At 40.5% G+C, this 21,523-nt stretch overlaps 1 protein-coding gene across 2 annotated transcripts in view; it reads left to right on the plus strand.

The window, feature by feature from the left end:
• cadpsa (Ca2+-dependent activator protein for secretion a) overlaps positions 1-21,523 on the plus strand; it is a gene marked incomplete at its 5' end in the record, with an annotated part of 193,825 nt that overhangs the window by 117,923 nt on the left and 54,379 nt on the right. The window contains 5 exons of one of the 2 annotated variants that reach the window (XM_079156889.1): positions 7,338-7,439; positions 7,536-7,599; positions 7,867-7,990; positions 10,941-11,009; positions 16,868-16,974. In XM_079156889.1, coding sequence (XP_079013015.1) covers positions 7,338-7,439; positions 7,536-7,599; positions 7,867-7,990; positions 10,941-11,009; positions 16,868-16,974 — 466 coding nt within the window. The remainder of the gene's footprint in view (positions 1-7,337; positions 7,440-7,535; positions 7,600-7,866; positions 7,991-10,940; positions 11,010-16,867; positions 16,975-21,523) is intronic. The other variant, XM_079156890.1, reaches the window with a different exon arrangement.

Consider the following 21,523-nt stretch of genomic DNA (forward strand, 5'->3'; position numbering starts at 1 on the left):
CTCTTTTATTTCCTGTCACAATGTGAGAGGTGAGGTGGCTTTTTACTGTGAATCTGTGTTATAATTCCTCTCACGTATTCTAAGTCAGACTTGTGTACACTAATGTATTTCTAATGCATACGATCACCAGGCACTAAACAAAGGCTATCGCAAAATGTAAACTTATTTTCATATGAAAGTGGTCACCACTGGGACCAAACACTCAAGCTTAGTCAATACTCGCCGTAGTGAAGCTGGCACGAGGTGCGCACGCTAGAAAATGACGTAATCACGGCCGGCTTGTGGGACGCAAGTGGTCGCGAGTCTGGTCGTGCGTCTGGTCGTGCACCTCTGAATTCATGCACCTTGGCGCGCACGTGATCGCGTGACTGTCAGAAATAGTTCACTGATAAAAACACTATTTACATGTCAGAGGATTATACAAAGAAGACCAATTTGTTTTTAAATAGCTTAGAAATAGGAGGTCTTACAAATCTTTATCAATTTGTTTACAGGATATTCAACCTTCGTTTCTTTCTAATGCTTTTGATACTAAACTTTTTTTCTTCACAGGGCTTGTAAAAGAGTCGATAAAGTAGCCCATGAATAATATGAGTTTACAGAAAAATACAATCCCTCCTTGTCACTGTGGTCATTGGTTTCAGGCTTTTTGCCGATAATGTCTACAGCAGGGGTGGCCAACCCGCGGCTCCCGAGCCGCATGCGGCTCTTTGCCCGGTTTCATGCGGCTCTTACGTTCATATCGAAGTTTGTATTTGTGTTTTTTTAATGTGCGTGTTCGCTTCGCTTGAGTTTAATACGGTATTTTCATCAAACGCGCATGTGCGGCCACAGATTACGTTCCTCGTCGACCCATTTAACGCCGAGACGGACTGTTTGAAAGCCCCGCTAGTCACAGATGAGGATGCGGCTGAGTTGGAGATGATCGATCTTTGTGAGGAGGAACAACTCAAACCTGCTTTAACCCAGTGAGCACTAACCCGGATTTCAACGTTGATATTTGGTTTAAATCGCGTTGAAATCGGGTCTGAACGTCTTAGACCTATTTTCACCGTCATTTCACCCGGCTAAATTACGGTTACAATATCAACATGTCACAAAACACCAATTTCTTTTAAAATATTGATGGTTTGTTCAGTTGTAGTTTGAAAGAGACGTGATTTTGGTTACTTTAAACATATTTCTCCAAAATGATATTACGCTGGCCGTTGATATGTGGTCTACAGGAAGACGTGATTTCAACGCATTTAATGTTTCATATAAAACGTCATGAATATGGAACTATAGACTCTGTGATGTCAACAAGAAGCTCCCAGGACGTCGTAATGAGAGAAGAGCACATTCTGTCTTGTATGTTCGTGCAAAATACGTGTGTTTTCGGCTGTAACGCCCATGCGCACGGACTCTGTTTATTTTTGTTGGAGATGATAAGTCTGGAGACACGCCACGATTTGAGCAGCTCTTACTGATTTGATGAGTGAAGTGAACGAGCTGACGGAATAAACGATGCTTCACGCTAACGACATACTCTGTAAGTACTTTAACTACTTTATTCCAATATTGTAAACCTAAATATCATTACAATACCAAAAATAAGTTATGCCGACCATGCGGGCGAGACTGCTAGCTAGCGTTAGCGTTAGCAACATGTGTTAGTAAACGTTGAAGACTCTTTGTGGACTGTTGCTGTAGCCCAGCGTTATACAATTATTATTTAGGACATTTTACATGTAAAATACACGGCGGACAGCGAGTGGGGCTGTACACTGTAGTTTAGATGAGGACGACGTGAGTAAAACAAAGCAATGTCACAACTGGTCTGAAAGTCAATATGTTTTTCTAATACTTGTTTTATTTACAGATGTCCAAGTTGAAAATATGGCAGACCTTCTGAAACCGGCTCCTGTGTGCGGCTTTGACAACGACATTTAAATCAGGAAAAGGAGATGATGGTTGTGTGTGTGTGTGTGTGTATATATAAAGAACGTTATTTATATTGTGCATTATATTGTGTGTATTTATAGGGGGCTCTCGGTGCAAGACGTTAATAAATACAAATGAACGGTTGCCTGTCTCACTTGGTCTTTTGTCCTTTAAGTAAACTGATGTGTTACTATGTTTAAGTATTTAGTTGCTACATATTGATCTGAGAGCATTTCGAGGTGAAATCATGTTAAAACTGGTTCAAAAGTGAAAGTTTATTTGCCGACTATTTATAGTCGTTGTTTAAATGTTCAGGTTTAGACCAGATTTCAACGGGATTTGCAATACTGGCTTTCAACTGATAAATGTGGATGTGGTTTCTTAGTATGCCTCTAAAATGAGGATATACTATTAGCACAATGTAGAGGATGAAAAATTGTAGTATTGCAAATCCCATTGAAATCTGGTCTAAGCATGAACGTTCAATCACCGTCTATGAATAGTCGGCGAAAAAACTTTCACTTTTGAACCAATTCTGAACGTCTTTTCAGCGGTGGGCGTAGACGTCTTTTAAACGTCTTTTAAACGGAAAAATGCTCACTGGGAAGGGAAGGGACCATTGAGTTCTGGAAAAGTGTGCCAATGAAAAAATACCCCAATGTCAAACGGGCTGCGCTTAAGATACTGTCAATGTTTGGGTCAACATACGTCTGCGAGTCTGTGTTTTCTACCCTGAAACACGTGAAATCAAAGCATCGATCTGTTCTGACTGACACCCATGTGAAAGAATTGCTTCGAGTGGCAACAACGGAATACAAGCCAGATTTGAAGAGGATTGTTCAAGGCAATGAATGCCAGAAGTCCCACTAAGTAACATGCATAGTAAAAGAAAACCACTATTGTAAATTATTATATTTTTGTTTGTGGACTTGGTTGAACTGAGAGTTTGTCTGTGTGAGACAGTGTACACAATGTTCATTGTTGAAAATGACTGGCCTGTGGTCTTAGTACTGTAGGAGTCAATTTCTGTCATTATCATGTTGGTGTGTGACATTTACAATAAATCTGGCTGAGCAAAGGTATGTGTGTGTGTGAGGAAGGGATAGGGTGATGTTCATGTGTGCCCATGTGTATGATGTGGCTCTTTGCGGTAACACAGTAAAAAATGTGGCTCTTGGTCTCTGAATGGTTGGCCACCCCTGGTTTACAGTTTGTCACAGGGGTCACTAATAGGCGGACCGCGGTCTGGTTCCAGACCCAGAAGCTGTTGTATCTGGACCCTGGACCTAAAACCGATAGATAATTGAGAATTATTACATTTTGATGGAGCGCTTAACCGGCGCAGCTTTTCTATCCGAAACACACCGTCACATGACGTTCTCCAAAAAGAGAAAAGTGGTCAGAGAGACCAGAGACACCAGAGACACCAGAGACACCAGAGAGACCAGAGAACAGAGACACCAGAGACACCAGAGAGACCAGAGAACAGAGACACCAGAGACACCAGAGACACCAGAGAGACCAGAGAGACCAGAGAACAGAGACACCAGAGACACCAGAGAGACCAGAGAACAGAGACACCAGAGACACCAGAGACACCAGAGAGACCCCAGAGACACCAGAGAGGCCAGAGAGAGACCAGAGAGACCAGAGAGACCAGAGTCACCAGACCAGAGAGAGACCAGAGAGACCAGAGACACCAGAGAGACCAGAGAGACCAGAGACACCAGAGAGACCAGAGAGACCAGAGAGACCAGAGACACCAGAGACACCAGAGAGACCAGAGAGACCAGAGACACCAGAGAGACCAGAGAGACCAGAGACACCAGAGAGACCAGAGAGACCAGAGACACCAGAGAGACCAGAGACACCAGAGACACCAGAGAGACCAGAGAGACCAGAGACACCAGAGAGACCAGAGACACCAGAGACACCAGAGAGACCAGAGAGACCAGAGACAACAGAGAGACCAGAGAGACCAGAGACACCAGAGACACCAGAGAGACCAGAGACAACAGAGAGACCAGAGACGCCAGAGAGGCCAGAGAGACCAGAGACACCAGAGACACCAGAGAGACCAGAGACAACAGAGAGACCAGAGACGCCAGAGAGGCCAGAGAGACCAGAGACACCAGAGAGACCAGAGACACCAGTCTTTAACCAACAATGAACAGACTGTTATCGGTTCATTCTTTCTACGGGCAGTTTAAAACCTGAATGTCTCATATATTCAGAAACCATGAGGATTATTAAAAGCAGCAATGTGAAGCGCCACTAAAGAGACAAAGCACAAATCTTTTGAGCAAACGTACCTACTCACATCCACAATGAAGTCACAACAAATAAATGATCTAAGAGCCCAATATGATCAGAATCCTAACTCATGAATTCACTGTCCAACCATGATGTTAACAGAGAGGATAGAGCTGAAACAAGTGGTTTAATAACCACAGAGAAAGTCCTGCTCACAAGTTTCTCTTTCATAAGATGAGGAAAATAGAATATTGTGGTTTTTTTGGTTGACATCACTTCACCCTGAATGAACTGAATATAAAGCTGCAGGACAATTCAGTGAAATTAATTTCTCTAAAATTGAGTACTTTATTTTAAGATGCACATTTTTCAAAGCTTTCTGTAATGTATTCTTAAATGCAGCACTTATTTTATTTGAAGCAAGAGAAGAACATTTATTTATTATTAGAGTATGTATTATTTATAATTCATCTAGTTTAATTTGAAAACTGACAATGAATATTGTTGAGATATTATTCAATTGAATTTTCTTTATTTGATTTGACAGTCAGTTGTTGACTACATACAGACGTTAATACAACTGATGGCTACTTCAGTATATATGGCACTATATCAAAGCGCTATAACCTGCATCATCAGTTAGAATAGTAACCTCTGCAGCTTTAAGAACATCCTGTTAGTAATGTCTCTACTTCAGAAAAAACAAACAAACATGATGATGGGAAAATATTGGCTGTTACATTTTTGTTCAGGTCAAAGCATCCAGTTTACTAATCCCTACAAACAAATCCTGCATTCATATGTAGAATATGTAGGCAACGGGACAAGATCTTGGATATCAGATATCAATTTTAGTATCGACCAATCACGTTCAAGCAGGCTTTGGTTGAATGCATGTAAACAGTCCGTGTAGAAAGCAAAAGAGGTGGAACTCATCGGCTGAAATGCAATCTAACCCAGTAGATATCGTTGATGATTTTGCTTTTCATTGGTTTAAAATGAGCTTGTCCCAGATATCAGCTTAACACACCGGAATCCCCAAAGTTCAGCCCCCTACCTCTCGAGGCTCATCATCCTCAGACCAATAGCCAATGGGTTCTGAGATTGCCAGTCTACAGACTCGCACACTTGCGCTCCTCCTCAGCCTCATGATGTTCAGCAGCAGAGCCTACAGGTGGCTGTGACACACTGACCGTGTCAGTGCTCAAAACTGAGGAGATGAGCGCTGATGCTCAGCAAATTGGTACTTCTTGAAAATGAACAAGCAAGTGCGGCGCAGTGCAGCAAATATACACCCCCCCCCCCCCCCCCCCCCCCCCCCCCCCCCACCACCACCACCACCACCACCACCACACACACACACACACACACATACAGAGACAGTTTCTCACTGTCTGCTAAAATGACATGTGAAATGGGGGAGGGGGGGGGGGGGTTGAGAGGGTAGAGAGAGGAGAGTGTCATGTCTCCTGCTTCTCATCATGCTGTCATGGCCACCAGTCCAACGCCTCTTCTGTCACATGCACTCTGCTCACACTCCACCCAGACCCAACCATGTCAGAAGCGATAAACACAGTGCATGCACACACACACACACACACACACACACACCTGCTTGAATAACTGTAATAGCTAAAAGTGTATTGAAATAATAATAATAACATGTTATAACAATGGTAATTTAATAATGCTTGCCATTCAAATACATACATTTGAATGGACTGATGGTCTCTTTGACACTGTGTGTGTGTGTGTGTATGTGTACAGAGATGTAGTACAGAGCAAGCTAACCATGCATTCTCACAGCTTGTATTTATCATAAAGCATGCTGCCTTTTTAATTGCTGTTGATCACGTTTACTGTAATGATGAGAGTCAGCACCTCCGAGTCCATCACTCTTATATCTGCATGTCTCTGTTGCCAATCCCTGCAAGAAGTTGTTTTTTGTGGTTTGGGTTATATCCCAGAATGTCTCATAAAACGCATGTTGTTACTTTTAATCAAATCTCGCTCTATATGAGCACTGGTTATGCCGTCAACACAGGAGAAACTCTGTATTCTGTGCAGAAACATCAACAAAGCATTTTCTAGATTTACCAACAGATCAACAGCTGACAATTCAAGAATGCCATTGCAGTAATGATGTTGTATTCTGTGGAACCTGTCTAAAACATTTTCATACAGGTGGAATCGGGTCCAATTTCTTCAGGAAAAGAATCATATTGCCAAATTTGTAGGTGAACTAATCCCAGATTTGGACAAATCTACCAATGTGAAGGCACTCTGAGATAAGAGCTAAATATTGAGATCCTGGACTTGAACTCTAACCCTGTGGGGCTGAGTCCTGGCTGTGTTGCTCGTTTGTATCTTGTTTCTTACAGAGGTGGCACCCTCCGGTTCTGAATAGTAAAGTCATTGCAGAAGTGCATCAAACCTGCATTCTCTCTAGTGTCCACCCGGGGGGCGACTCCTCTGGTTGTATAGAAGTCTATGAGAAAATGACTCTACTTCTCACTTGATTTATTACCTCAGTAAACATTGTAAACATGAGTTTATGGTCTCAATCTCTAGTTTCAAGTCTTCTTCGATACAGCATGATGTTCATTTAGTAAATGGTGGTCCATTTAGAGTCAAACAGACCATAAAGCAGGAGATGCTACACAGTGATTGACGGGTCTTACCAAGGTGTTGGGTGTTGTACCAATCTGGGAGTATTCCACTTACAAATTTGACCCTTTCACGGAGTGTCTTCAGTTCGTGAAAGTTATTTGTAACATTTTGGTCTCCAAAAAATGTCTTATTCAGCGTTTGAATGTATTTAGCTCCACGCTCTTCAATCACTTCTGGTTGCAAAAAAACAAGATGGAGACAGCCAAAACTCCCAAATCAAGGCTTCTAAACTGTAATCCACAAACCAATGTGTAACAGTGACTACGTCCACTATCAGTCTAAGGTCTTTTTTTTCCAGAACCTAAGGAGATTCTTAGAAGCATAAATAATGTGTAAATTGACATGTATTTGAAACATTGACCCACAATTATACAGAAACTTCATCATCAGGGTTGAAAGTCTCTCTTGTGTCAGTTTGTGCTCTACTTCATTCCCCAGGCTGCCTGGCAACACAGCAAAACCTTGAATTGCTTTGTGCTGTTGTCTTTCAGACCTGATGGTATTGGCACGGTGACCATGGAAGAGAAGGAACACTTTGAGGAGATCAAGGAGAGGCTACGGGTGCTTCTGGAGAACCAGATTACACACTTCAGGTATAAAACATGTACAAGCACCATGTGCTGATCTCATGCCAAACTGGACTGCTGAGGGTTCACATGTAAATCCAATCTGTGGCCTCCATACTGTAGGTACTGCTTTCCATTTGGACGGCCAGAGGGAGCGCTAAAAGCAACTCTGTCGTTGCTTGAAAGGGTGAGTCACTTTTACAGCTGGACAGAATGTTTCTTCCATTCCCTTTGGTTTCCCTTTTAAAACGCATCTTTCTTTGTCCTCTTAAAAATACGTGTTGGCAGTTTATGATATCTCCTGATGTGCAGCAGAACTTCCTTCTGATGCTAGAATTGTCTTTCAGTCAAACATACTTGTTTTTCAGTTGACATTTCTCATCATTTGTCTTGCGATGATATATATTTGCCGTACACTGATAATACAAACTCTTGCTGTGTCTTTCCTTTGTAGGTCCTGATGAAAGATATTGTTACTTCGGTTCCACAAGAGGAAGTCAAGGCTGTGATCCGTAAGTGTCTGGAGCATGCAGCTCTGGTCAACTACCAACGCCTGTCAGAGTACGCCAAACTGGAAGGTAAGTCACTGCTCCTTAGTGTTAGAGCAACTGAAACACAACTCTGCTGAGTCAGTGAGAGTTCAGATTGTAAATGCGGTGCCCGAGAGGGGGGGAACTTACAAAATGTGGTTATATTATGTGGTTGTTGTAATAAAGCTTATAGAACATTGTGGGAGAGTCATTTAATAGTACCATACCTGTTTTCCAAATGTGACCAAGCAAGCATAGGATTAAATAACAGTGACAAACACTGACCCATCACCGGAGGAAGTCACGGTGTGTAGACATCATGGTCTACCAATTGTTGGAAGTTTCTTTTAGCCATGCTCAGATGGGAATTTTTTTTTTCATTCATGCAGTCAAATTCTAATCTTTACAGCATTATTGTGACATTTTGGTTGACTACTTTAGGATTGACTTCTATACAACTAAAGCACATAGAGCTATTTGCCATAGATGTTTTCAATAGAGATCCTTAGAACAAAGCAGCTATACAATACTTTACTACATTTTATTGCGAGTTTCAATTCTGAATTTCAAAACAAAGCCTAACCTCGTTTTTCCTTCACAGCTGCAGCTAAAGCCCCTCATGCTCTGTCAAAATGTTCTTAATGGCATGACCGTCATTTCAACACAAATGCTATGTTTATTTTGCCTTATCTTCAGCTTCTGTTAGTAGCAAATGTAGTCTACAGTAAGTAAAAATGCATTCAATTCAACCGTTATGCTGACTTCTTTCCACTATACCTCAGCTTCTCTTTTAGCCGAGTCCTGAACTGCTTCTGTGTCCCACTTTGACCTGCCTGGTAGTTGAAGTGATCCTCCTTCTTTTCCCTCTTTCTTGCTCTCTGAGGATTTCCATACTCACTTCCTCTCTTTTCCTTGTCTATTGGCTTTTGCTGCATCTCATTAGCTGCTGTTTGAAAACAGGAAGGCCAATAAACAAGACACGATGGGGCCGCTCTTTGTTGCATTTCAGTATATTTTACTGTTGCATGGTGCAGGTTTCCTTTAGGAGGCATCATACATATTTTGCAGACCTTGCATCCTTGCATCTTGTTAATTTGGTAGCTAGAAATATTTTCGATCAAGAGCCATAAGGATAAGGATTAGGATGTTTATTGTCATTGTAAAAACATACAACGAAATTAAGTTGACGACTCATCAGTCAGTAAATATATACAAGATAGAATACAGGCATCAATGGCTTTCAAGTGAAAAAGGTGCTTTGTTAAAGTGTCGTGTTATTGCCCATCTTTGTTTCACCGCAGCACTGTGAGCTGGGTGGGGTGTGGGTGGCTGTGGGGGGGTGATGGAGGAAACCGCTCTGGGGAAAAAGCTGTTCCTCAGCCTGTTAGTCCGGGTCCATCCGGCAACAGGACAGAGCTCTACACCTGGTAACTTCTTTATAAGGACCGGTCTTTTGAAACGCCGCAGACGCGGTATTGGTCATTTGTTGTGAAAGACAGCATGAAGGCTAACTGTTCCTGTCCAGCTCTAAATGTCCCAAATACACAATATGTGGGATCAGGGCCCAACACTAACGTTGTCCCAGGGACGGCAGAAAATGTCTCTGTTAAGCAACATTGTGAACAATGAATCCGTGTTGAAGTTGGCAGCGGGGGCTTTTTCAATTACAACTCCTTCTTCTGACTCGATAACTGTATTTAATGTCAATTATAATTGATTCTCCTGTAGATCAAAGCAAAGTAGTGTTTGACTGCATTCAGGCCAGATCAGGGGGAGGTTTCCTTGCTAAGATCAGATAGAAGTAGACAGCAAACAAGTATGTTCCCCAAAGTGTCGGTGGTCAAACTGACGCTGAACTACTTAAAATGGTCATTTCAAGACACCATCAGCTCACTGAAGACACTAAGGAACATGAACCTTAGTATGTCAGTTGTGATTGTTGATTATCCCCCAAAATCCTTTCATTCATACTGGTGTGCTTCCTGGCATATGGGAAAACAACTCAGATATCTCAGATTTGACCTCTGCTTGGCAGAACGAATGGTTGATCCAAAGTAGACAGCCCATTGTCTTTGAGCCCCAGACACAAGAGCATGGACTCGGTCTACTTGTACCCTTGTATGCGGCCATCTGCCACAATCTGTCAACTCGCAAAATCTCAGCTGCCTGTCCCCAAATAGCTCACAACAGGAAAGTGTGCACTAAGATGAGCCTGATTAGTTGTCTGGCTTATCAATGAAAATCAGGAATACTTTAACATTCAGCGACATTCCAACTCCAATGATTGGATGCAGTTTGACAACATATTTGTTAGCAGAGCTGTCAAAGGTGCTATATGTAGCTTTAATCTTCATTTTCATTTATTAATGAATTGCTATTATCTATCATTGTAACACATATGAATATCTAGTAAGTGATATCAGTTTCTGGCATCTGATGTAATGAGCTTTACTGTAGCTACAAATATATAGAATACCAACCAGAACATCATCTTTTATCATTTTTTATCAGATGTTGAATACTTGATAATTCTGATATATGTGAAATTGACTATAGGAATTGTGAACAAAACTACTACCTGAAAGTATCGACACATGACAGAAAGTCTTGGATTGGACAGGAATCAAAGGATCAGGATTTTCTTTTGATAAATTGGGATCTTGAAAATGAGAAAATAATGATTGAAAATGATTTATCAGACACTGTTTTGTTGGGACTCATTTTATTTCTAATTTGTTAATATTTATTTGAGATGTGAAGATGATACATAGTGCACCTTTGATAAAACACATTCTAGATTTGAATGAACTGAATAGTGATACACCAATATGCTTTAATGGCATGCAATGTGTGGAAGTGTAAGATAATACATAGCAGTACAAAGAATGCAGGTATGGACCCTGAACGCCTCACATCGGTCAAACCCTGGCGCCCTGTGTGCTCGCCTCTCTGACCCCGGCCTCTCGCATGCCTCGGTATCCTCCCTCTTTCTCTGTAGGGAAAAAGAGAGAGATGTATGAGCATCCTGTCTTCTGCTTGGCGTCTCAAGTGATGGATTTAACCATTCGTGAGTACCTTCCTCATTCCCCAGCCCCACACCTCTGCACCCTTCTATGTTCCTCTTCAACCAGTATGCACGTCAACAACAACAAGCAAACTCACATGTTTGTCGTCCCTGATGTCCTTTGATTTGTTTGTATCTTTTGTCTAAGTCTGTAAAGTCTACAGTTACAGTTTCTTGATTTGTTTAAGCTCAATTTGTTGCTTAGCCACAAAGAACACCTGTCTAATCTTTCTATGAGCTTGTTTTCTGTCCCGCCCAAACCACCTGTCTGTCTGCGACTTGAATGCATTTTTACTTTGCTTGTGTGTAAATCCTTTGAGTGTTTAAGATCATGGTACATTCAAACAGGACCCCACATCCTGTACTTATATGGAGGGTATCATAGTGCTCAATCGTTTGAGTGAAACTTCTTTGGACTAAGGCCACCATGAGATGCTAATACTGATGGCATTTATTATAACTATTTTAACATTTATTAACATTTTATGCTTTTTCAGATTTCCGCATACTGGGCTTTAGGTCAAAGTGAAGATGCTTTGTGTTTTGTGTCCTTTTTTCTTGCTTCTTTCTATATCGTAAACCACACTTAAAGACAAAACCGAGGCTGCAGATTTGTGTTGAGCAGTCAATCTAACATCTACTTTTATTGAACCCTAACCCCTCAGTTTATACTATCTGTGTTGAATAATCTCTTCTTTCTCACCCTTCACTTGAAACTTTCCCACCTTTCTCTACCTTCTATCCATCCATGCAACCTGTTCTTTTTTAACAAATTGTCTGTTACTTAGTGGAGAGAGATCTGAAGGATCCAGGTGACGTTGTACTGTATGTCTAACCTCTGCTGTTAGCTCATCTGCCTTAAACCATGTCACCATAGACCTGTCACCACCTTCCTGATACCTGCACAGAACACATTTCAGGACCGTTGTGACCCCTCCACCCCCCATGTGGTGTTTCTCACTGCACTAAATGATTAGACTGGCGAAGGACCCTTTGTTCAGATTAATCAGTTCCATTGAGAATTAGAAGATATAAGAAATAACACAATTCAAAACGTTTGGTGGAAATTGGCAAGAATATAAGTTTGCAATGATTAAACTGGACTGCAATTTCACAATTATGTAAGAAAGATCCAATTGGGCCTAACCCGAATGTTAACCATCTGTAAAAAGCATTGTAACTGATGTAACCTTGATAAAACACAACGGGAGCAGAAATGAGTTGATGATTGACAAATGGAAAGAGAAATATTTAAGATAATTCACATGTTGCTAGTTAAAGCCACTTCTGTTGTTGAGTAACCCAAAAGAGCGACAAACGAGTGCAAACATCCAAACATGGAAGAAAACACTGTTTGCATGCAGGTGACATTTCAATTATTTATATCCAAGACATGGCCTTTTCTTTAAGATAGGAGTAAAAAAGGAAAAGATATAATTCCTGATGGCAAATGAGCAGTGAGCAAGCACTCAATCCATGGAAAACCGGACGGTTAAAGAAGACCTTCAAACTTCCAACATGTCAGAACACATAAAATAATACATCCCAGTGAAGCGGTTCATGATAAAAACCCATGACCATCTAATCTGAGCTGTCCTGTCTCAGGTTGACATAATGAAGCTGTCCACTTGCCGTCCTGATTACATCTAACAAAGCTTGAGTCCATTCTAAAACACACTTTTATTTCATGAAATAAAAATAAAGTAATTGTTCCTTTGTCTCCAAAAGTACACTTTTCAATCCTGACACAATAGCTCTGACTTGACACACATTACTAGACCCTAACAGCCCCCCCCTCTTTGAACCAGTACAGAACTCCCATTCTGTTGAAGCTTTCAGCCATGTTAGCATGACAGCAGGCAATCCTCCATCAACCCGCTGTGTTGTCTCCAACGTCAGTGAGCCACAAGAGCTCTACTGTCATGACTCTGATGTGGCCAATTCAAAGTATGTGTTCTTATCCAGCAGGAAGATGTTGCTGACGTTAGAATGAGAGCCCATAAACCGGATCACAACACACACACACACACACACACTGTGCTTCTGTTTTTAAGACACTAGTGCAGTGCCCATGAAACACGCCTGTTCGGAAGGGGCCAGTGCAGTAACATGGACAGTGTCAATGTAACACTTAAAGAGTCCATTTAAACACTGATTCAGTGACCATGTGGTCCCTATCTACAGTGTTAAAGTGACACTTGACATAGTGTCACATTTTTAGAGTCAATTTAACACTGGTTAGAGTTCATATTTTACACTACACTGTGAGAAGTGTTACTCAAATTTGACACTATGATGTAAATAACTCTTGTAGCGTTATTTATATTTGACGCTCGGTCTTTTTGAGTGTTAATCAAAATTAACTCTAATTAAGTTACTCTTCATGAGTGTTAAACCTACTTGACATTAAGTGTTGATTAAGAAATTATTCCAAATACAGTGTTGATTTTTAACTGACTCTTGCCAGTGTTAAAACAGATTTCCTCTTGTATTTACTCCCTGAGTGTAATTCTTACCCAACACCTTATTTTCAATTGACTCCTTTTTAACTCTTCAACAGAACACTTTTAAGAGTTTTGCATTTTCTACTTGACCATGTCCAGCTAACACTTAAACAATAAAACAAAAAATGTTTGCAGGGAAAAAAACAACAAACACCATTATATCATATCTTAATAACAATTTATTAAAAATAAAAACATTTAGTTTGCATACAATTTTTCATTATCAGTTTAGATTCAAGTGTAACTCCCATGTGTGCCATTGTGCAACAATTAAACTTCACTTTCAGTTTCAAAGATGGAAAAAAAACATTGTTCTTAAAAGACACGGTATATTTAGAATAGTACAATCTTCACAATGTATGTAAACACTGAAATATGTGTGTTTACAATGCATTTAGAGGATACACACAGAGTACAATTCAAGCCATTTTCACCCTATAGAACAAACTTCGCTATCATCTGCAATCTACCAGCAGGTGTTCGAATTACATTTTTAAAGGAGAGATTCACAGATTTCTACCGTTATTTAAATTTCTCTGCTCATGGTGTGTGTAAATCTAACTGCACTCAAATTTGGTATTAAAACATATAGTTACAGATACAATAGTTTAAAGTGACAGCCCTCATGGCTCTATTGTAAAGGTCTTGGTTGGAATCTATTGGTATCTTGGCAGATGATAGATAGTTGTCTATAAGTTGAATAACAATAACTCTATTTTAACCACAGTAAATGCAGAAAAATCATCCTTAGGAAAATAAGACTCAAGTCTTGCTGGCTAAAATTGTACAAACAAACAATTCTTCGTATTGAACAGCCAAATCCAATTTGACAGACAAAGTTCTGAGTACAGCCCTAAAATATATATATATATTTTTCCCACAAGCCTATAAGAACAGATGTGCTTGAAGAAGAGACATCTAATTACCTCAGAGTTTCAGTCACCTTTGTCCGGTTGTGTTCCTTGACATTATCGTCTCCACCAGGTTTCTTGGCCAACGCAGATTTTTCCAACTGTGAAATGATGATTTTTGTTTTAATCACATGATATCTGTAAAAACAGAGAAAGTGAAAAGGCATTATGACCTACATCACAATTCATTCTGAGACAACACTGAAGTTAAATTTAACACTAACTAGCTTTTGTCACAGCTGCTTAGTCATGGCTACCCGCGGTCAGAAACATTGGTGCAATACAATCTGTTAGGGAAAAAAACACACCAAAGTTTAGCAACTCACAGCCATGAACACCGGTGAAATAACCTCTGGTTAAAGGAAAAAGAACCAACCTCAGTTTGGCTACTCGTGGTCGTGAACATTGGTGAAATACACTCCGGCTACTTGCTGTCATGAAAACTGGTGAGATACGACCTGGTTCACACGAAAAAACACACCCAAATCCGGCTACTCGTGGTCGTGAACACTGGTGAATTAACAGTTCTGATAGATGCGAAAAACACGCCCATGTTTCTGAACACGCATGTTCAGAAAGACCGGTGAAATACAACGACTGGAGTTAATCATTTCCAAATAGGCTAGGTAATTAGTGGCTTGCTTCCAGCAGCAAGGTGAACTGCAGTCAATGAGCCGCAGCCTGTAATGTGCTCTACCTCAGGCATGCTTATTAGATGTCAGACCATAGTGGGTTGTGGGTAATAGCCTTAGCAGTCCCTGCTATGGAGAAGATTTCAGACAGAGCTGAGAAATCACAATTGTAGCATTTTCAAAATGCTTCATCACTGCAGACAGAAACACTATGTACCATAGCTACTGAATAGATATACAACTAAATCAAAGATGTGAATTGATTCACGTGTTTGAATTGAACCACCATCTTCTACAAAGCTTCACTTCTAACTTTACCCTGCCACTTGTTACAACAGAGTTGAATCTTGCTGATTGGATGTTTCTTAAGGCAATGCTGGAGGGGAGGCGTTCTGCTTGAAGTCTTGATGTTTCTACCTCAGAATCCATTAACTTCCATATCAGGAATACTTGGAGTGCATGCTTATAACATGGCCTCTTACCAAAGACAAATAAATATAGTCCATTTCCAAACCAACAGTCAATTGAACCCGCCAGGCATCTGTCAACTATTAGAAACAAGTACATTCTCAGGCTGTGGTATAAATTCAAGCCTCTCACTGAACATACTAAATGTCAAAGTATGAAAGACAAAATTGTATTCAGTGCAGTCTACGTCTACTCTTAATGCAAGTACATGCATTCAAACCAATCAGACGGTAAAGTCAGATATACTGTGGGGATGAGCACAACATAACCGCCACATTACTGCATGATGAGTGTTCAATGTACATGCTGTTTGCATCCCTCATCACGCCATGTTTCCTCTGGATGACATCATCACTGCACCATCAAAGTGACAGAGATGTGCATCAGTCACTACATTCGTACCTCGGGCCATCACCACTTCCAGCCACCTAGCAGTGCTTCTAGCACTCACAGGGATAGTGTTGATTGCAAAAATGCTTTAACAATATGTAATAACCCTAGAATGAAAGTATAACTAGGGCTAGGTAAAACGTGTTGCACATGATCTTTGCTTCAAGGAAATATAGTCTATTAACACCATAATGATATAAATCAGCCAGAATCTGACCTTGAAGGAGCAGTATAGGATTGAGGGGGATCTATTAGCAGGAATGTAATATTTATAACTATGTTTTCTTTAGTGTATTTCCACCTGAAACTAAGAATGTTTTCACGAGCTTAGAATGAGCCCTTTCTATCTACTTAGAATGCGACGGGTTTCTACAGTAGCCCTTAACGGACAAACCAAACACTGGCACTAGAGAAGGCCTTTGTGTTTTAACCTTTAAATAGCAGAAGAAGAAGAAGTGGCTGCTGTTCTAAATCCATCTCACCGCTAGATGCCACCAAATCCTTCACACTGCTCCTTTTATTCACACTATTATATTCTCGATGCTAAAAACACAATGCAGTCTTTAGTCCAAAAGCACTAAGGTCTGATACCCAGCCCTAATTATAACAAGTTGATATTTCATGCTTGTATTTTGAATATGACCGTGAGATTGTCCCAGTGATTCAGGCTGAGGCTGTAGACTGGGCTAAGGATCACAACAGCTAAATCCAAAATTTGTGAGTGACTTAATCCTCCAGCTCCAGTGTTTAGGAGTAGTCAGGACAACATGCATGCTGTGTACTTTTTTATTTTAATGATCTAAATACTGTATGAAACAAGATACACTTTTATATCTCACAGCGGGATGTGTTTAATCCCTTTGGGTTGCATGCATACATTAGTAACAAGAGACAGAAAGAAGCTTTAGCTACTGACCAGACTCTGCCCACATTGACCCTTGACCTTTGTGCTCCAGAGAACGTAGGGCGGTTAGTCACCCCTGCTAAAAAACTGGAGGACAATATTCGCCTGGCGGAGCTGGTGATTGAGGTGCTTCAGCAAAACGAGGAACACCATGCTGAGGTCAGTGCATCTGCACACACACACACACCATCTAAGGAAAAGATTGCTCATTTAGTCATTTTAAAATGAAGAAAATGTGTCTCCTATATCATGAAAAGTACTGTTCTGTTTCTTAAATTACTTATTTACAGTAATCAATTCACTGTAATATCCACCTGCACACAGATAACACTCAGCCTTAACTTCAAATGTGTTGTTTTCTGACATGGAAGTGGAAGGAAGCATGTTAAATACCTAAACAGGATAGCATTACAAATGTATGCAAGTAGGAGAACTATCAGCAGGCTCTGAATCATTTGAAAAGAGTGATCCACTTACTATAGCATGTTAAGCTTTGTCGAACATTGCTATAATATCCATAAAGAGACTTACATATCCGTTCTCATATGTAGCTTAGCCTGCTTGACATTCTTTTGTATAATTCAGAACAACAAAATGATGTATCAGAATTCTTGTGTAATAACCCTTTACCTGGCATTGTGGAGGTTGCTTTATGGCTTTTTGCCAGGTATACCTACAGTCTATGGCTTACACATATCGTCATTTGGATTCTTCACAATTCATTTTGTTTGTACGCCCTCTGGCGTTTCACAGAACAATGCAGCACAGTAGAAACTCCTCGTGCAATGCTTGGTGTCCGCGCAACATCTGCGGAGGCTCGCGCTGCGGAGCCGATCGCAAGTAAAAGCAAAGCTTTAGCCATTAGCACCAGTTTATTGCTGTACAATAGAGGCCGCAGTGTGGATAACCCCCCCACACCAGTAACCATCTTTAAATATTTGTAGACAGAGGACAGTACTAACTATGGCTCGATCAAGAAATGTTGACTCATGTACTAATCAGATGGTAACTGCAACATATTGATGTTGAGTTGAAAAGAGGGCTCACTAGCTATCAAACAAGTGGAGATGATTCTTTTTTCACTGTCCATGTCAATAACAACACAGCAACAAAGAGTGCATTATATCACCTGCAAACCCTCTCTTATAGGCTGGCAGTAGCTCCAAATGAAATCCAAATTTAGTCTTCAGCACCCACAAGGTTCCTCAACAGAAAAAGTAAACACGGATATCCTAAATCTTGAGTTCTATGGAATTCAATCGAAAACTGTCTACAACCAGTCTGACGCCATCTGTTGACCAGTTGATGGCGATGTAGGAGGAGCTGTAAAAAAGTTCTCCTAACAGCCTTTGCACTGCAAGAGCCTCATGCTGCAATACGTCTGGTTGGAAATATGCCAATAGATATGCCAACATTCATGTAGTGTATTCTGTATTCTGTCAGTGTTTTCAGGCGTCGTCTCCTAAACTGTTACATTAGATTTATCAGTCACAGACAGGTTTATGTTTGGGATGTTGATTGCCTTAAAAAAACAACTTTCAATTGACAATGTTTACCGTTGTCTCCGGTACCGTTTCTAAAATCATCAAGTTACCTAAAAGGGATCTAAAGATGAGTTTCAGAAAATAATACTTTTTTACTCCTTTTGACTGTAAAAGTTTCATGTTCAATCAGATTCCAAATGTTAAATACAAAGCATTTCTGTTGATCAAGGCAAAGGGAAAAGAAAACATGAATTTTGAAGGTTTGGTTTGAAATCCCTTAATCATCCTCTCTTTCTAGCAGCTTCCTGTGAATGCTGCTTTCTACATTACTGTAAATCATATTCTCTTTTGTGACTTTGTTATTGAAAGCTGACTTATTCCCTCTCTGCTTTTTATTTCAATGATTTATTTGGTTTGCGGGGAAATGTTTGAACAGGGAAAAGAGGTATGTGATTGTTTTAGTGCCCTATATGCCCCGTCTCCTACCCTACCCTTACAGTAAGCTCTGTGCATGCACTTAATGATATGGCTATTGTTGTAGAGGATCATTAATGTTTCCCTACTCAACAATGACCCGGAACCCCTTTCGGCTTGTGGTCACTGCTAATCAAGTGCTTGTTGGCAGTGCTTGTTAGTTCCCAAGCTAGCAACAGTTTGGCCTTTGGAAATGGTGAACAGAGACAAGCACTTAAACAATGTGTTTTATTTGTTGAGCTCATTAAACTCCGCTCTGAGAAAGCAAAGTGCAGAGTTGTGACTTTCGATTCTGTACGTGTCATTTTAGGGTACAACTCTGTACCTTGTTTTCGAGGAGTCCCCCAAATCATCCCTAAATATGCTAACCCGTTTTTCTGTATTTAGCCATGTGTCATTTATTCTACCGAGTCCTGTAAGTAAGCTTGGGGAAGGTGTTGTGTCACCTTTCCTTCCCTTAAAGAAACCCATTCCTCTCCATTTGATCCTTCAGCACACACAATGGAGGAAATGCGAGGCATGCTTTGTGTGAGCAGAGATAACATGATCTCTCCCCTTGCATTTCAATGAAATGTACTATGCTGCTGCTCAAATAATGTGAGCACATTGGTGAACCAACCTAACCAGCGTTAGACTCCAACCCTGGCAAATATTGGTATTAATTCCATTTTTGTTTTGGTCAATTCACAATGAAAAAACATCAGAACTCAAGGTTATTATAATTCAATGTACTTGTATTCATGTTTTACTTGTGTGTCTCTAAAGCTGGTTATTGCTCATTCTATTTACTAGCCCCATTTTGTGCCTATCATGTAATCACCAATTTTAACTTCCAGGCTGTCAAGTCAATTACATTGAACCTATGCATTAGATCTACAGTTTTAAAGGCATGTTTATAATCCTGTAACACACTAAACACAAATATTACTCCTGCTGTATCATGAGTTTTATATAGGACATCTCCAAGCAAAATGAAAGGAAAGTACTGGCTGTAATGACCGTAGACCCAGCACTGTGCTGGCCATCAGGTCCCTAATGGACTCATCTCCTTTAATCAGTGTTAGCATCAATGCATGGTGGAATTAGCAAAGTAGCTAGCCAAAGTAACTCAGCCTCTAAATGAGCAAAATGTAACAATTGAATGCTTCATCCACTCACTCTTGTCACAGCAAAGGAAAGCACATTACTATCGCCAGATAAGTGTTAACTTTCTTCGTTTCATTTTCTGTAACCACTGTTGTGTAAAAGCATTACATTACAGTACATTACAGTCATTTAGCAGACGCTTTTATCCAAAGCGACTTACAAGAAGTGTATTCAACATCGGTATTCAAGAGAACTGCTAGTCACCAGAAGTCATAAGTGCATCTCCTTTGTTAAACAAGTATCTAAGAGCATAAACCAGGGCAAACGTACAGTGCAGAAACAAACATACAATAAGTGCAACGAGCTAACACGAATAAAATAAGCGCAACAAACTAATACGAATACAATGAGTGCTAAGTGGAAGGCTCAGGGTAGTACTTCTTGAAGAGGTGAGTTTTCAGCCTGCGCCGAAAGATGGGCAGTGACTCCGCTGTCCTGTCGTCAGTGGGGAAAGCAGGGCGGAATTAGTCAAGCCAACTAGCAAATGGCTAGCTAAATAAGACCAACACCTCTTCATCTCTCGAATAAAGTGTTGCAGTTATGAGGCCTTTTGTAGGCAAGTTGACGTCACACTGGTTCCCTCAACAAAAAGCTAAACTATTAGCAACTTTTCTCTGAAACTCTTTGCTGACATTGTAGCACGCTAGAGCCTAGAATCAGTTTATCATTTTACGTTACGCATTATTTTCTCTGGCACCCAACATCACAGCGACATGAGGTGATTCGTGTTGCCTCCAGTCTTTCCTTTTGTTTTGCACCGTGATGTAATCATGACTTTGGCTGTAAATCACAGTGGCTCATGGTTTCACATGGGTGAACAGCCTGTGATTTTAGACAGACCCATTCATCCAGCGACGTCCTCCGTATGTGGAGTTTGTCGCTCTTTATACTTCCTGGTTCACAATTACATGAATTACTCATGATTTGTTTGAGACAAGAAATACTTACTGGCCCTGAAAAAGTCATTATGGTCCTGCCTCAAATTGCATGAGCCCATTTTTCTTTTGTTATTATTATAATATTTTATCCAAAATATCAGAGACACCATTGCTGACTAGATGATGACTGCGCGCAATAGGAACACAAGCGAGTTTACTTATTTGTGTCTGACCTAAAGTGCAGTGTTTCTGTACGGATTCTATCCACACAAAAGTATCTCAATTTCACATCAGAATTTTGGTTGAACATGTTCACAGTTTTACAGCTGCACAGCCCACCAGGTTCATGGGGTGTAATAAGCAGATATCATTTCTGGTTGTCATCTTCGTTTGAGTTAATACATGGTGATGCAACTTATGAAAAAAGTTAAAATTCAAAATCTTTGTACACTTCAGATAATCAGTTTGTAATGACAGGAGTGTAGAAATATATATCGTGATGCATCTTTTTAGTTTTACAACTTATTTCTCAAATGTAAAAGTGATGATTACATGAGTGGCACTGACTAGATGTACCTTCCTGCGAACTAGCTCACACCTACTACCCAATGCTACAAGCTCCCATGGCAAGTGCATGCCCCCTCCCCTTCCACCACCACCACAACCATGAAAGCCCATGGGTACATTCACATTACAGTGTTGACAGCTTGATGTGAATGAGCAAAC

This window comes from Pholis gunnellus, assembly GCF_910591455.1.
Source record: "Pholis gunnellus genome assembly, chromosome: 3".
NCBI classification, from domain to species: domain Eukaryota; kingdom Metazoa; phylum Chordata; class Actinopteri; order Perciformes; family Pholidae; genus Pholis; species Pholis gunnellus.